General features: G+C 34.7%; 1 protein-coding gene across 1 annotated transcript in view; it reads left to right on the top strand.

Moving 5' to 3' along the window:
- The window catches only part of UNC13C (unc-13 homolog C), a 607,361-nt gene that overhangs the window by 247,015 nt on the left and 344,885 nt on the right, over positions 1–15,461 (top strand). The window contains exons 10-11 of the mRNA XM_059056161.2: positions 11,417–11,586; positions 14,342–14,457. Of these exons, the coding sequence (XP_058912144.1) occupies positions 11,417–11,586; positions 14,342–14,457 (286 nt within the window). The remainder of the gene's footprint in view (positions 1–11,416; positions 11,587–14,341; positions 14,458–15,461) is intronic.

The following is a 15,461-nucleotide window of genomic DNA, read 5'->3' as shown; positions in this document are numbered from 1 at the left end:
ACAGTCTTTCCTGGCTTCTACTGTGCCGTTTTTAAAATGCTGGCACCCTACATCTTTTCTCCTATTGTGTAAAATCTTATCCTCTTTGTTTATCTACTGTCCCTGATGAATATGGATCTTATCTTTCTAGAACCCTAAGAAATTCTTTAATAGCCAGAAGTTTTGACTGCTGACTACTTTAAGGTCAGGATAATATTCTCACATGGGCTTAAGATCTTGAGATTTCCTTGAATAGACAAAATCCATTGTCTGGTGGGGGAGGGATGAGGAAGTCCCCTGAGGAGTGGCTGAGTTTCTTGAAAAATGTTTCACAGTAGTATTTAAGTGATCACCTCTAGGATCAGTACCATTCTCAAATACATCCAATTTAGGAAATCTTGACTATCTTTGTTATTTGGTACTTTTCTTTATTTTCCCTGTCATACCACCACCACTAATTTCTTCAGTATCTTGACTAATGATCAGACCATTTTGTGAATACCCTAGTTTTTTAATTTCATTGAATTTCTTTTACTTGCCAAGTACAAAGTGGATGTTCAACTAGGACACAAACAAGATTTTGTTATATGGAACTAGTTATTACTAGGCCAAGCCATTCGAAATTGCTGATGGTCAACTCTTTTGACCTACAAAAATGACCATTTCATAAGGTTTAACCTAAAGTAATATCTTCTGTTGAAATTAATTCTTTGTGAATAATCAGTCATACCTTTATGTCACCTGGAGGATAGTTCTTTTTGTACCTTTTTAAACTATGTTTATACTTGATCAAGTTGTGTTCTTTTGGAAGTCTGAAAACCTTCAAATAGATGTATTTTTAATCTAAATTATTGGCTAAAGGTTCATAATTATGTAGATCAAACTCTACTTTTCAAGACACTTGAGTTTACATTTTAATGATGAAGGGTAGCTACTGTTGATGAGCACCATTGCCTAAATAACACAGGTGCTGTCAAGTGGTTTTTTGTGTGTTTGTGTGGCGACTTGTTTTTTTTTTTCTTTTTGAATTCTCTCTTTTTATTTTCCATAACATCCAGCAAAAGAGTCCAGAGAGGTCTGAAGTATACCCAACATTACTATTTATGAATTCTTAGGCATAACTGCTCCATTCCTGATAATTGGTTGAGCTTAAATTTAAGTGGAAAAGTTAATTGGATGGTAAGATTTCCTAATGTTTCTTCTCTTTTTTAGCAATCCCTTGGTGATTAGTGCAGAAGTTTTCCACTAGCCTGTGCACTGTTGCTGTGTTGCTGATGCTTGGCATGAGAGGGGTGTTAGTTAATAGTATTTAGCTTTATCATCTCTGCTTCTGATTCAAGTGTGGTGTTCAGATAAGGTCGGTCAGGCAACTGATGTAACTGCAGCTTGCCGCTGACATTCCCATCATTGCTTCAGAGTTTCTCAGGAGAATAGCAGCTGTTCTTTTCTAGCAAAGAGTGAAGGGGAGTATCTCAGAGAAAGGCAACTTAAGTGCCTATAAAAAGGCATGCTGACTGATTCTGTTCTCTTGCCAGGTACAGATTCTGGCTATTTATTTTAACCCATTTTCTCTGGCAAGAAATAATCATAAGCTCTTTAGAAGTCTCTCTGATATATGGTGGGAGAGTGCACTTTTCATTCATTTTTTTTTCTCCTTTTCAGTTGGACTGGTGTGGGAAAGGGGAAAATTTTGCACAAATGTTGTACATACATATTTCATTTTTTTCTTTTTTTCATATTTAATTTAACATATAACAGATGGACTCCCTAAAAGTCAATATAATAGGAGAAGGCATATTTCAGCTTTCTGATTAGCAAAGATTAAAAAGTAATTAGTACTTAGTACTAATGAAAGTATAGAGAAACATGTGTAGTGTAAACACATATATGCTTTCTGCAGGATATTTTAGTAATTATGCATGTGTGTGTGTGTATAACTATCTGTATACAGATGTGTATGTAACTGACATGACTTCCAACCTAAAAAATCCACTTTTAATAATTTGTCAGACTAGAATATTTTTATAAGTTCATAAAGATATACATACAAAGCATTCTGCATAGCAGTACAGTAAGACATTGGAAACCACCTAAATACCCATCTACTATCTATAGGGGATGAATTCAATTAGGAAACATCCATATAATGGAATATATCATATAATCATTAGAAAGAATGATGTATATGTGTATATGTCAGGATGGACATGATATATTTAATTTAAAAAGTGAAGATGCTAAGTGGTTTGTAGAGTATGATACTGCATTTATAAAAATTCAAATAAAATTAAATACAATTATATAGATCAAGTATCAAACCTTTTAAAGGTAAAAACTAACACTAAGCAATATCTTTCCATTAAAATATTGACAATAACATTCATTGAGTCAAGTAGGGCACTGAATGCAAATATGTGATAATATGAATTGTGCTCACTGCAGTGGAAATTGGTAGAGGGATGCTCCATCTTTCTGAAAAACAGTATTTTTAAAAAGTTTTAAAGCATCCATATGCTTATACAGAGTGACTATATAACATTAATGATAATAAAATGGTTCATATTTATAAAACACTATTATTTTTTCAAAGCATTTTTTTAAACAACTTTTTTCCTTTTTTAAAATTTAATTAATTAATTAATTTTTGGCTGTGTTGGGTCTTCGTTTCTGTGCAAGGGCTTTCTCTAGTTGCGGCGAGCGGGGACCACTCTCCATCGCCGTGCGTGGCCTCTCTTGTCGCGGAGCACAAGCTCCAGATGTGTAGGCTCAGTAATGTGGCTCACGGGCCTAGTTGCTCTGCAGCATGTGGGACCTTCCCAGACCAGGGCTCGAACCCATGTCCCCTGCATTTGCAGGCAGATTCTCAAACACTGCGCCACCAGGAAAGCCCTCAAAGCATTTTTATACTCATAATTTTCTTTCCAAATCACTCATTGTGTTACCTAGTACAAAAATGTTTATTATTCTCTTTTTATCAGTTTTCTTTCCTGAAATAAGGGAGTTGAATGATACACTCTAGAAAAATGCTTTTAGCATTAAAGGGTTTTATCTATGAAGATGCAAATGTAAAGACCCCTTAGGTAAAGGCATGGCAATGCTAAAAGGAGTAAGAGAGAGAAACAAAGAAACACTTCAAACCAAGTGTATAGTGTTATGTGTTTCTTTATGGCATTTTCTACATGAGTTTGGCATACGTGCTTGTCATTTACCTGTTTGCTATACCATTTATTCCCTGAAATGTCTTTGGTGTGTCCTTTATCTCAGGGAACTGAACTCTGAAGGCTACCTTTCCCAGACTTCCTTGCCCACTAGGTTTGGCCATGAGGAAGCACTGCAATAAGTTCAAAGGTGGGAGGATGGGAGAAGCCAGAGTATTTTTCTTCCTTCTCTCTGTGCCTTGGAATACATCACCAATGAAGTGTGGGTTTCCTTCATGATTGAAGCTTATGTTGAGTGGGACCTTCCTCTGTGGTCCCAGTTCCTATCTATCTTTTCCCATTGTGTGAACCTTTGTACACTATTGATGGGCATGAAGAATGGTACATCTGCTATGGGAACCAGTATGGAGTTGACTCAAACGTTTGAAAACAGAACTACCATTGATCTGGCAATCTCACTTCTGGGTATATATCCAAAAGAATTGAGATCAGAATCTCAAAGAGATATTAACACTTCCAAGCCTAGCATTATTCACAACAGCCAAGATGTGGAAACAACCTAAATGTCCAGTGACAGGTGAATAAAGAAAATTATATATATATATATATATATATATATATATATATATATATATACATATACATACAATGGGATATTATTCATCCTTACAAAAGAAGGAAATTCTGCAATATGTGACGGTAGGGATGAACCTTGAGGATGTTATGCTAAGCCACTTACAGAAAGACAAATACTGCATTATTACACTTATATGAGGTATCTAAAATCATCATATTCACAGAATTAAAGACTAGAATGGTGGTTTCTGTGGGCTGGAGAGAGGGAGAAATGGGGAGTTACTAATCAATAGGCACAGAGGTTTTTTTTTTAACATCTTTATTGGAGTATAATTGCTTTACATTGTTGTGTTATTTGCTGCTGTATAACAAAGTGAATCAGCTATACATATACATATATCCCTATATCCCCTCCCTCTTGTGTCTCCCTCCTACCCTCCCTATCTCACCCCTCTAGGTGGTCACAAAGCACCGAGCTGATCTCCCTGTGCTATGCGGCAGCTTCCCTCTAGCTATCTGTTTGATGTTTGGTAGTGTATATATGTCAATGCCACTTTCTCACTTCGTCTCATCTTACCCTTCCCCCTCCCCGTGTCCTCAAGTCCATTCTCTATGTCTATGTCTTTATTCCTGTCCTGCCCCTAGGTTCTTCAGAACCATTTATTTTTTTTAAGATTCCATATATATGTGTTAGCATACGGTATTTAATTTTCTCTTTATGACTTACTTCACTCTGTATGACAGACCCTAGGTCCATCCACCTCACTACAAATAACTCAAATTCGTTTCTTTTTATGGCTGAGTAATATTCCATTGTATACATGTGCCACATCTTCTTTATCCATTCATCTGTTGATGGACACGTAGGTTGCTTCCATATCCTGGCTATTGTAAATAGTAGGCACGGAGTCTTAACTAAGCAAGAGAAGTTCTGGGATCTGCTATAAACCGTGTACCTGTATCCAACAATACTGTACTGTACACTTAAAAATTTGTTATGGGGAAAAATAATACAAATCTACAGTAATGGAAACAGTGTGGTACTGTAATAAAGACAGACATATATAGATCAATGGAACAGAATAGAGACCCCTGAAATAAATCTTCACCTAAAACAGTGTTTTTAATAATTGAATAAAATGTTATTATATCAATATATATCAATTATTTAATTTTCAGTGTTTTGATAATTAGGCTAATTTAAAAATTCCCTGTTTTATATATTTGCAGTAAGTTGTTCATTGCTGTTAAAGGCAAAATATATTTGTATGTTTGAATGATGTACTTAGCTGCATTAGTTAGCTAGATCTAATTAAAGCCTGCTAAATGCCCAGCATAGTTCTGTGGTTTTTTATATATTTAATCATGTTTAAAAGATCATTATTGATGTTCTAGTTTTATAGATTGGGCATGGAGGCTCAGTGCAATTGCATAACTTGCCCAAAGTCATATTGCTAGTAAGTGGCTCAAATGGAATTTGAATTAGGCAGATCTTTTTCCAAGTTTGTTCTGTTACTCCATCATGCCTAATACACATTGGCCTTGAAAGTAAAATGAAAATGGCATAACTTATTCTATGAATCACAGACCTTGGAATATTAGAGCTAGAATAGGACAACCACAGAACAGTGACAACATACACTGTCCTTGGCTCCTTACAGTTACATTATCTTTTGCTGTGCAGCTTCTTTTCTTAGGGAAGTTTCACACAGACGTGATATTTTATCTGGGTCTTGAGAGACAGGTAAGTGTTCATTAGGTATAGGAGTAGGGAAAAGACATCCTTGCTCTAAGAAGCACAATGAACAAAGGGTCTGAGTTGGGAAAAACGTGTGGTGAACCAAAGAGGTGGTGAGTAGAAACCATCCCCATTGCGTGCACGCACACACTCACATGCATATACATTTCTCCTATTTTTTGAAAGAGTAATTTGATTCTCCAGTTTTCTACGTGTTGTTTCTTTTAAAATTATATTTGGCATATAACACTGTGTAAATTTAAGGAACAATATGTTGATTTGATACATTTGTATATTATAATATGATTGCCATTGTAGCATTAACTAGTTCCTCTATCACATCACATGATTACCATTACCTTTTTTGTCGTGGGAATAATTAAGATCTAGTCTCTTAGCAAGTTTGGTGATTAATATAATGTTGTTGTCTATATTCACTATATTGTGCATTAGATCGCTAGGACTTGTTTATTGACTGTTTTGTACTCTTAAACAACATCTCTCCTATTCCCCCACCTTCCAGCCCCTGGTAACCATTATTTTGCTCTCTGTTTTCATTAGTTCCGTTTTTTAGATTCCACCTAAAAGTGATATCATATAGATCTTCCTGTTTCCTGATCTCTCTCCCTAAGTGTTCTCTCTTTGCACAGCAAAATGGACAATAAAGTATTTTTCTAAGCAAACAAGTTTCTTACCTTTATTATTTTAACATAATTAATATTTTGTAATATTTAATATTGAATAATTCTCAAAACAGCTATTAAAATAAATTTACCTGCAACATTAGTACCTGTGAAGGAAACATTAGATATAAAAATAGTATATAGGACTTTGAGGTATTGATGGTCTAATTGTGGGGCTGGAAGGTGGGGCAGGAAAATTGGTGTATCTCATAAGATCATACTTTGTCCTTTGGTTCTCTGACCTGTTACAGTACTACTTCATTCAACCAATCCTTAAATGTCAGCATATGAATTCCTTTTCAGCTCCTTCTCTTTTACAAAAGTGCCTCTAATAATATAATTTCTTATTCTCATTCTTTTGTCTTCCATGTCATTGATTAATAGAATGGATCTACAACGTCCAATTACTACATAGAATACCCTCAGAAAAACTTAAACAAAAGTAAAATGTTGAGGACCAGTGAGTTGTTTTCCATCCTAATTCCCATAATTAAATTGTCCTTGATAAATGCAGTGGAAAAAGTTGCTGTGCACTGGCACTGGGTTTTGAACTTAGGGTTTGTCTCTCTACTATAATACAATTAAAAGATAATAGGGTTAGGGCTCTTGATTCAATAACAAGACACCTATACTGTGATAGAAGTGGGTTACATAATTCATAATAAATCACTGAGAGGAAATGTGCACATCAAGTGTCTCACATATTTCCATTTGGTGGGTCAGAGTTTAAGGAATTAAGCTGTAACTAGAGAATTCAATCACTGTTTGAAAGGCTGCTGCTGCTTTGCCTAAGGATGGCTCTTGCAGGTTTCTGGCTGATGATTTTCTCAATCAATGCCCTGCCTTCCAGCTTGAGTTGAAATGAGATTATTTACAATTACTAGATATTTTAAAATACAATTTTGTTGATTGTGATAGGAAAATATAAAGAATAAAATAAAAATTTTCACTAATTTTACCACCTATATTTTGACATATAACCTTATAGCATGTTTCAATGCATATATATATATATATATATATATATATATATACACATATGGGTATATATGTATATAAAAACATATATTTAATATCTCTTATTAAAGTGTCTATTAACAAAATGTGCTATAATAGCATTAAAATATTATAGAAATTTCATTTGCTATACTTAAAATGTATAACTAGAATTTTATAAACTCTTAAAGAACATGATTTTTAATGGCAACATCATTTACTATTGGCTTTTTTTCTGATATAGTTGCCATGTGAGATGTATTTTAGTTGCTTCATTAGAACTAGCTTGACTATAGGTACAGTTCTCATTTTTGAATGGTCATTTGCTCATACACTACTTTTGTAATGACTTCCCATCGGAGGATGACTGCTTGAGCAACAGCTCGTTGTTCCATTGAAATCAGGCTTTATTGGCTTTATGAAATTCATTGATATTTCTCTAGGTAAAGCAGTCCTTCTCAGAATAGGTTAAACTCTGATAAATTGGGTAAGGAGTGGGTTTGGGGTTTGTTTTTGTTTGTTTGTTTTATTTGCTTTTTATATTTGTTTTGCCTTAATTATAGGAGATATGTATTGGAGCCATATCCAGGAAACTAAATCTAAAAATGTTTGCAGTGAGACCATTTGCAAATTTGGAATAAATAATTATAAGGAAATTAGTCTTTTGGATGGCTGCCAAAAGAAAATTGGCCAAATACTGATTGGCTGTACAGAGATAGGGTATTGTGAATTGAAAACAAAAATAAAGAAAAAACAGAACACAAACACGCACAATAATTCTGAGTCCAGAAAGGGGAAACGCTTTGCTTTAATTTGGGAAAGAATAAAATAACTTATTCCCATGGAAACCAAACCATTCCTCTCTTTAACAATGAAAAAACACAAAATTAGACATATGAACTACTCTTTAAGATGCAGATTGTTTTTAGTTAAAAAAAAACTACAAAGCAAATGGCTTTAAAAATACTTATTTTATTTACAAAGAGTTTATGCAGTAGAATATCTTATTCTCATCTTTTAGAAAGGCCAAAAAACAAGCTGGTGAACTAACCCGGGAGTCTTTGTTAGCTAATTAATCAGGTGGGGAATGATCCAGTGGAGTAAGATTTAATGGGAGTATGCTTTTTCTCTCCATTTTATGTGATAGACTTTTCCCTTCTGTGTAAAAATATTTCTTTCTGTCAAATTTTCCAAAAAAAAATTTTTCCTACATAAGCCTCCAGTTTCCCATCTAAACTGCAAACCTTTATATTTTCATAAAAGTCAAGGTTTGTGAAGCACGTTAAATAGTTAAGGAATGAAACAGCAAGTACAAAAATAGTAAGAGTTAATAAATTAAACATTTTAAATCGTTTAATATATAATCTAACAAAATGAACTTGGTAGATTTTAAATTATTTTCCCACTAATTCAATTAGAATTTTATTCAGCTTCACATTAAGCCATGATTGTGGCTTAGTCAAAAAGAGATTTATTTATTTCATTCAACAAGAGTTCCAGGTATAGGCGTTTGAGGGCTAGTTTGGTAACTCAATTATTCCATTGAAGAAAGAAGCTAAATCTATCTTCCTGTTTTATCACCTTTAGTGAAGGATGTTCTACATGCATGTTCCAGAGTAATAAAAGAAGAAAACAGAATAGACAGGGCCAGAAATTTTTTTCTTATATCTCATTGGCAGAACTATGTCAAGTGGTCATCTCTAGTTGCAAGGGAGACTGGGATATTTCACAAAAGCAGGAAAGGGAAGGAGGGCTTAAAAGGTTGCTGAGTGAATGAACTTACTGTATCTGTCACCTTCCACCTCTCTGAGCATTCTGTATTTATATACAATATTTATATCTTTCTCTGTACTTTAAATAAAATGAATTCATCCTCTGTCTTCCAAGGCAGGTAATCACCAAATTATATCCAGTTACTGTATTTAGCTTGAAGTCTAGGATCTTTGGGTAATCTCTCCCTCAGCTACAGGTTTGGTTCTTTGTGATCCTTAGGTCCAGAAATTAAAGACAAGTCATCTTCATCTAACATTCCCAATGTACTACTGTGGAGAGAGAAGAAAATAGGATAATAGCAATTTTAAAAGTCTTCTTCAGTAAGAGGGAATGTAGAAAATATTTGACTGTCGGTGGTACATAGCAAATATAGATTCCTGCTGGGTGGGTTACTCAGGACTTCCTGATGCTAGCAGCAGAAGTAGTTACTTGGCTAGCCAATCTGGCAGGTGCTAGTACTTCTTTCTTGGTGAATTTCTTTTATCTTTTTTCTCCAAGTCCTTGGTTCTACATCTGGGGAGACCTTCCTTGACCAATGTGCCAATGCCTACTAAAATGAAAGTAAAAGAAAGAGGGCTCCAAAAAGAATTAAAAGGCATTGCATATCTATAAAACCATAAATTGGGACCATCCCAGGAAATCCAGGTAAATGGTCTTCCTAGCTGGGAAGAGATTCAACTTGGAGTCCATTTCCTTTCACTGTGAGTTCAAGGACCCAGGAATTACTTTAAATACAGCTGTAGCTAGGCTGAGGCACATTTGGAAATACCATGCTCTGGAAATTTTACCAGGCTTCCAGGAGGTGAGTTTCAAGACCATTTTATGAGTAACGACATCAGCCTGGAAAATGTAACTTGTTGCTACTGACTCCTTTGTTCTGACCAGTTCCTCACTCTTAACCTAATGGCTGCTGCCTCAGCCCCTGAAAAACTGCATGCCAGGGTGCAACACCATTAATCTGACCTTTGCCACTAAGTTCCCCTTCATTGTCACTTAGAGACTTCCTAAAGGAAAGTGTTTGAAACACTCTGGGGCAACAGTTTTGTATGTTTTTGAAGTTGCACTCAACCTCTGCTTGTATACATACATTTTGTATACAGAAGCAGCTGGCTGTTCTCAACTCTGCAAGGTACCAAATTATGATATTCTCAGTCAATTTATATTGCAGGACACAAGCAGAGTGAGCCTCTGCTTGTAGGTAAAGGTAGCTGTGCTCCCTTGCATCTCTGCTTAGAGACTGTCAAAGCTCTAGTTTGAGTGCATCTCTACCACAGTACACTTTTGAAAGCAGCAAGATTTAATAAGCACATGCCAATATTCTGAATTTTATTCCTACCATTCACACTAATAAAGCTTCAGTTGGCATGTGGTCACAGTTCCAAAGTATAGCAAGCAACAGTTTGAACAGCTGTTTCGCTACTGCATTTCAAAATGTATTAGCTTTCGAGCCTGAGGTAATTAAATCTTCACTGTCTGCCTTCATCATCTCCTCCACAGTGTCAATTCCACATTTTAAGTCCTATTATTGCAGCTCCCTTCATTCTTTAAAAATTATTACATTGATCAGTATTCTTAGTTGCAAACAACAGAGTCTACTCTAGTTACTTACACATAAAAAAAATTTATTTCATAGACTCTTAGGTCACTCAGGAATTTTTGGAGAGGTCCAAATGCCCACCTCTAAATCTACTGTGCAGAAACAATGTCCAATTATATCATGGGGTTTCTTTGGAGAAAACACCATTGCCACCATTGATCAGTACTTTGTCCCTCAGGACTGAATACTGGAGACTCTACAATAAAGTACAAAAGACCACCACCATTGTTGCTGAAAGAGCAAATCCCCACAATACAGTCAGTGACTCGCTTTGCTCAATTTGAGTTCAGATCTTGCTTGAATGCAGGTCACATATCTGGACTGTAACTACAAAGGAATGTAAGAAAGTATTTGATCTAGCTTGTCTTGAGAAGACGAGGAACTTAAGGAGAAATATAGCCAAAATGGAAGGAGAGTGTTTAGAGATGCTGGGCATCCATATGTGATGATATGATTTAACAATATCTTACATGCTTACTGGGATTTTTAGCTTATCAGTCGGACTCTGTGATGTCCACTTCCTCAACACCCATTGCAATTAAGTTATCTTTATGGTACAGAATTTTCTGAGCATGGACATGTTGTTGTAGATAACTATTGCAAATAAGAAATATACCTTAGTGAAAATATCCCAGAGATTTCTGATCCATATTTGATTATGTCCAGTTCAATTAAAGGAAATAGAATGGAGTGGGGTAGGATTTTCCCTTATTAACATTACTTAGCTATCACAACTTTTTTTCAATATCCCTGATACCTGCAACATCCCATGGGTGGAATAGTCTGTGGGAAATCTTATTTACTATGTAATATACTATGCCTTTCTGGCTTAGATAGATTTAAAACAAGTTGCTAACATCAGATGCCATTTAGAGAAGTTATCAATGCTTGTTAACTTATCCACATCTGTTTTCAGTGAGTGCCATAACTCCACAGATCGAATCAAAGTCAGAGTGTGGGATGAAGATGATGACATTAAATCCAGAGTGAAGCAACATTTCAAAAAGGAGTCAGATGATTTTCTGGGACAAACAATTGTAGAAGTGAGGACCCTGAGTGGAGAAATGGATGTCTGGTACAATTTAGGTGACTGTCTTTATATCTACTTGAAAAATGCTAAATAAAATTCCAGAATATCTGTGGAAGGTATTATATTCCCACACAGGTAAAAATAACCAGTGATTTTCTCGAACGTTCTCACAGACTTTAGGCAGTTTAGTTTCATTAGAAATTAAGGTGATAATTATTCAAACTCTGTATTATTGAAAGATATTGGTAAATTTGAGATGAAAAAAGTCTTTCTAGGAATCAACTGGGTGTCTTTTAGGAGAAAAATATCCCATTCTGAATTTTTAATTCATAAAATATAGCTTCAGAAAACTTTGCCAAATGTATAGAAAATAAATAACCTATGACTTAATAATGTCTGACTTATTTCCTTTTAGTCCCTTAATGAATTTTGGCAATAAAGGAAAAGTGTATTTTGGATATTTTTCAAAGATGATATAAAAGTAGGCTTTAGCAGGCAAAGCCAGATACACATGTGGACTTCTGCTTATTTTGATGATGAAGATATTAAGAATATGTTTAATTGGCATGATTTTAAAATGGAATTTTATTATGGAACCAAGAATTGAATAAAGATAAGTTTTAATTTGACTTTTACTACAATTGAATAATAAGCTAGAATCTTCAGTGCTGACTTAAGTAAATATATATGGATCGCCTCATTTTCTGTAAAGGACATGATTCAAAATGGCTTTATCATATCATCTGAAATGTTTTAATTAAATTTTTAAGGTCTGGTTGTGAATCTAAGAAAGGTTTACATACTCCTAGGATTATGAAGTGTTTCCATTTAGGATACCAACTTATCTTAGCAAATTAAAGAGTGCTTTTGAGTTTTTAAAAACCTGTGTACTTCAAGTAATGTAATATTTGGCAAAGTAAAGGGGTAAGGCCACAAAATTAATGAAGATCTGAATTATATAATAATTTAAAGAAGAAGAGATATATAACTTATCTGAACATAGATGATTCAAGCTAGACTAAAAACTCATTATCAAAAAATATTTTATTTTGAGGAAATTTTTAAAGAAAATTGGTGCTTCTCCATTATTGGCATAGAGTTTTTGCTTCACTTATAATGATAATCCTCCTGTATCTTGTTTATACTATTAAATAACTTTATATATGAAAACAGAGATGTTAGGCAAGGTAAATAAACTTCAGGGCATTAACTCTGCACAATACTCACAAGTTGTGTTTTAATTAAAGAGGCTTGCGTATGTGAGTTTTTTGTTTGGTTGGTTTTTTTTTGCAGTAAGTTAACATGTTCTTGAATTGAGGGAGTTAGAATTCAGAACAGAAATTCCTCAAATTATTCTTTTGACAAAACGTACAAGGGTATATTTAGTTTGTAAAAGAATTTGAATGTGCTTTTAATAAAATCTGCCACCCAGCTCTGTGCAGAAACTGTCCTTCAGTCTATGGACAGAAAAACATGATGCAACAAACAAGGACACCTTTGCCTGCTCATCCTCAGTTCATACATTTGTGCTGTCATTGCTGATGTTTAACCTTTAGAAAGAGAGAGAACAGGTCTTAGCTTTGTATAAAATCCCACAGTGGGTTCCATCCCCATTAGGTACCATATTTTCATTCTTTGTACAATGTTCCTCCTTCCTCATTACTTAGAATTCATTCCACCACTCAGAGGAGGACTCGGCCAAAAGTCCTAGGCATCTAAGCAGAGCCTGTGTCCCATGGATCCATTGTGTTGATGGTAGTTAAAATGTTCCCCTGTGATTCCAGGAAAAGGTCTGTGACAAAAAGGACTCAGGACTTGACTTTCTCTTGGCTTCAGCAGAGAACTTCAGCATTTGTTGAGAATCAACGATCTCCCAGCCAATAGGAGAAACTCTCAAGTTCCTGGCAGTCCTAAGGAAAGAATCGTCACAACACAATGACTATTAAATATTAACAATGAAAGTCATCAGACATTCCACAAGAAGAAAGTGGACTATATGATTTAACTGTATCTTATTTGGCTAAAAATACAGTTATGCTTAGAAAGAGGGGCAATTAAAGAAGTCTTCACCACTGACTTTGTGTCACTCTATCTCTTTATCTTTTGTTTTTGAGATGGGTCAGCTTGCTTCTTTATGTGTTTCATCAGGGAAGTACGTATTAGACATAGGTCTCCTACCTACATTCACACCCTAGGAATTTTGTGACTATGCTTTTCTTTCTCTCAAAGCTACAACTCAGTTCATATTAGACACACGTGCATACACTTACACACACATTATTAGACTGAATTGGCTACATACTGATTCCATTCAAAGAAAGAGTGAATCTAACACATAAGTAAACACAGGCTGTAGACTATAGGTTTTCATGAATCACTGACAAAGAAACCTAACAACAAATGTTTTTGTTAGAGCTTTGACTCATTTTTTCAAGGACAGAAAGAAAGAGTGGGGCTTTTAGATAAAATACTTTCCTGATTAATTTTTTCTTTTAGTTATTTTGCTTTTAATTGCCCAAATAATTAATTTCATTGTATAAACTGATCTAGTACACAGAAATTTATATCAGAATGGTAGGGTCTTCTGATTGAGCTTTTCTATTTGAAATATATATATATCACAGTTTGACAATCCCAGTGACATATTAGGCACATTATTTTAAATTGTATTTAGCAGAATCATTATGGTTAATCAAACCTGATCTAGAAAAATGGCTTTTAGCAATATAAGCCCTTTTTTAGAGCTTTCGAGAACTTGTATAAGAAACATGATGTCAAAAATGACTGACCAATTACTTTTTGCTTTATCAGAGAAACGGACAGATAAATCAGCTGTGTCTGGGGCCATTCGATTGAAAATCAATGTGGAAATAAAAGGAGAGGAGAAGGTTGCTCCGTATCATTTACAATATACATGTTTACATGAGGTAAGTAAATTGAATTGTATTAATAACAAAACCTAGGAAAGATTGTATTGTTTATGGATCATGCAACAAAATATTTGTTTTAAAAATAGAATTGAATTAGGTTTGTAAAATTGTCCCTGAAGTTCTTACTCTATACCATGGCAAGTGATGTGCTAGGGTATCACATAGCCTATGTATTACCCACTGAAGAGAGAGCTGGTTGTCTTTGAATGAGATTTAGAACAAACATATGAGGCGGGTTTTAATTAATGAGGCAATACAATGATAATGAACAAATAGGCCAAATTAAATTACCGTTCTTCCAGGGAGGAAGAAGAATATTAGAAAGCATTCATTGAACAAATAAGTCATGATATTTTGGAAGCATTTTAAGTATATAGTAATGGAGGAGAGGATCCAAATCATGATAGTTTTTGAGAATTCTGAGTAAGTGTTCAGATTTTTTTGAAGATTAAATTAGGAGTATTGTCTATTAAATATAAAAATTCAGACATTGTAGCAATGGCTTTGGGGGAGCCAATGTAATTAGCAGTAATTTTGTCTTTCTTTTTCTGAGTACAACAGAGGGCTTTATACATACTGAAGCCTCCTCCATTTTAACTACCCTTTACACAAACACATCTGGGTGGCAAGTATCAGAATGTAGTTTTCCATCCATGGATAGTAGAGAATATACTACCCAAAAGAAGGAGCCTGGTTTGCTTAGAGAGAGGTAGAGACCACCCAATTTGAGTCAAAAGGGCAGATTCATCAGTTCCCATTTGTGCCTCAGCGTAAATGCACAGACAGATAATCTTGGGCTTTTATTATTGGATGCTTTGCAACTGAGAACTTAGTTAGACATGTCACCAGAGCTTTTCCCTGATACAAATGACACATCCCATGTATCAAAAAATATGAAGTGAAGCTAGGAATATGCCTTTTCCCATGTTCAGAGGGTACAGAGGAAGTACCTTCCTAAGAAGAAAATGATAGCTGGGAGAATCTTTGCTCTTTGTACATTA

This window comes from Kogia breviceps, chromosome 3 (assembly GCF_026419965.1).
Source record: "Kogia breviceps isolate mKogBre1 chromosome 3, mKogBre1 haplotype 1, whole genome shotgun sequence".
Lineage (NCBI taxonomy): Eukaryota > Metazoa > Chordata > Mammalia > Artiodactyla > Physeteridae > Kogia > Kogia breviceps.
This window is presented reverse-complemented; position numbering and strand designations above follow the sequence as displayed.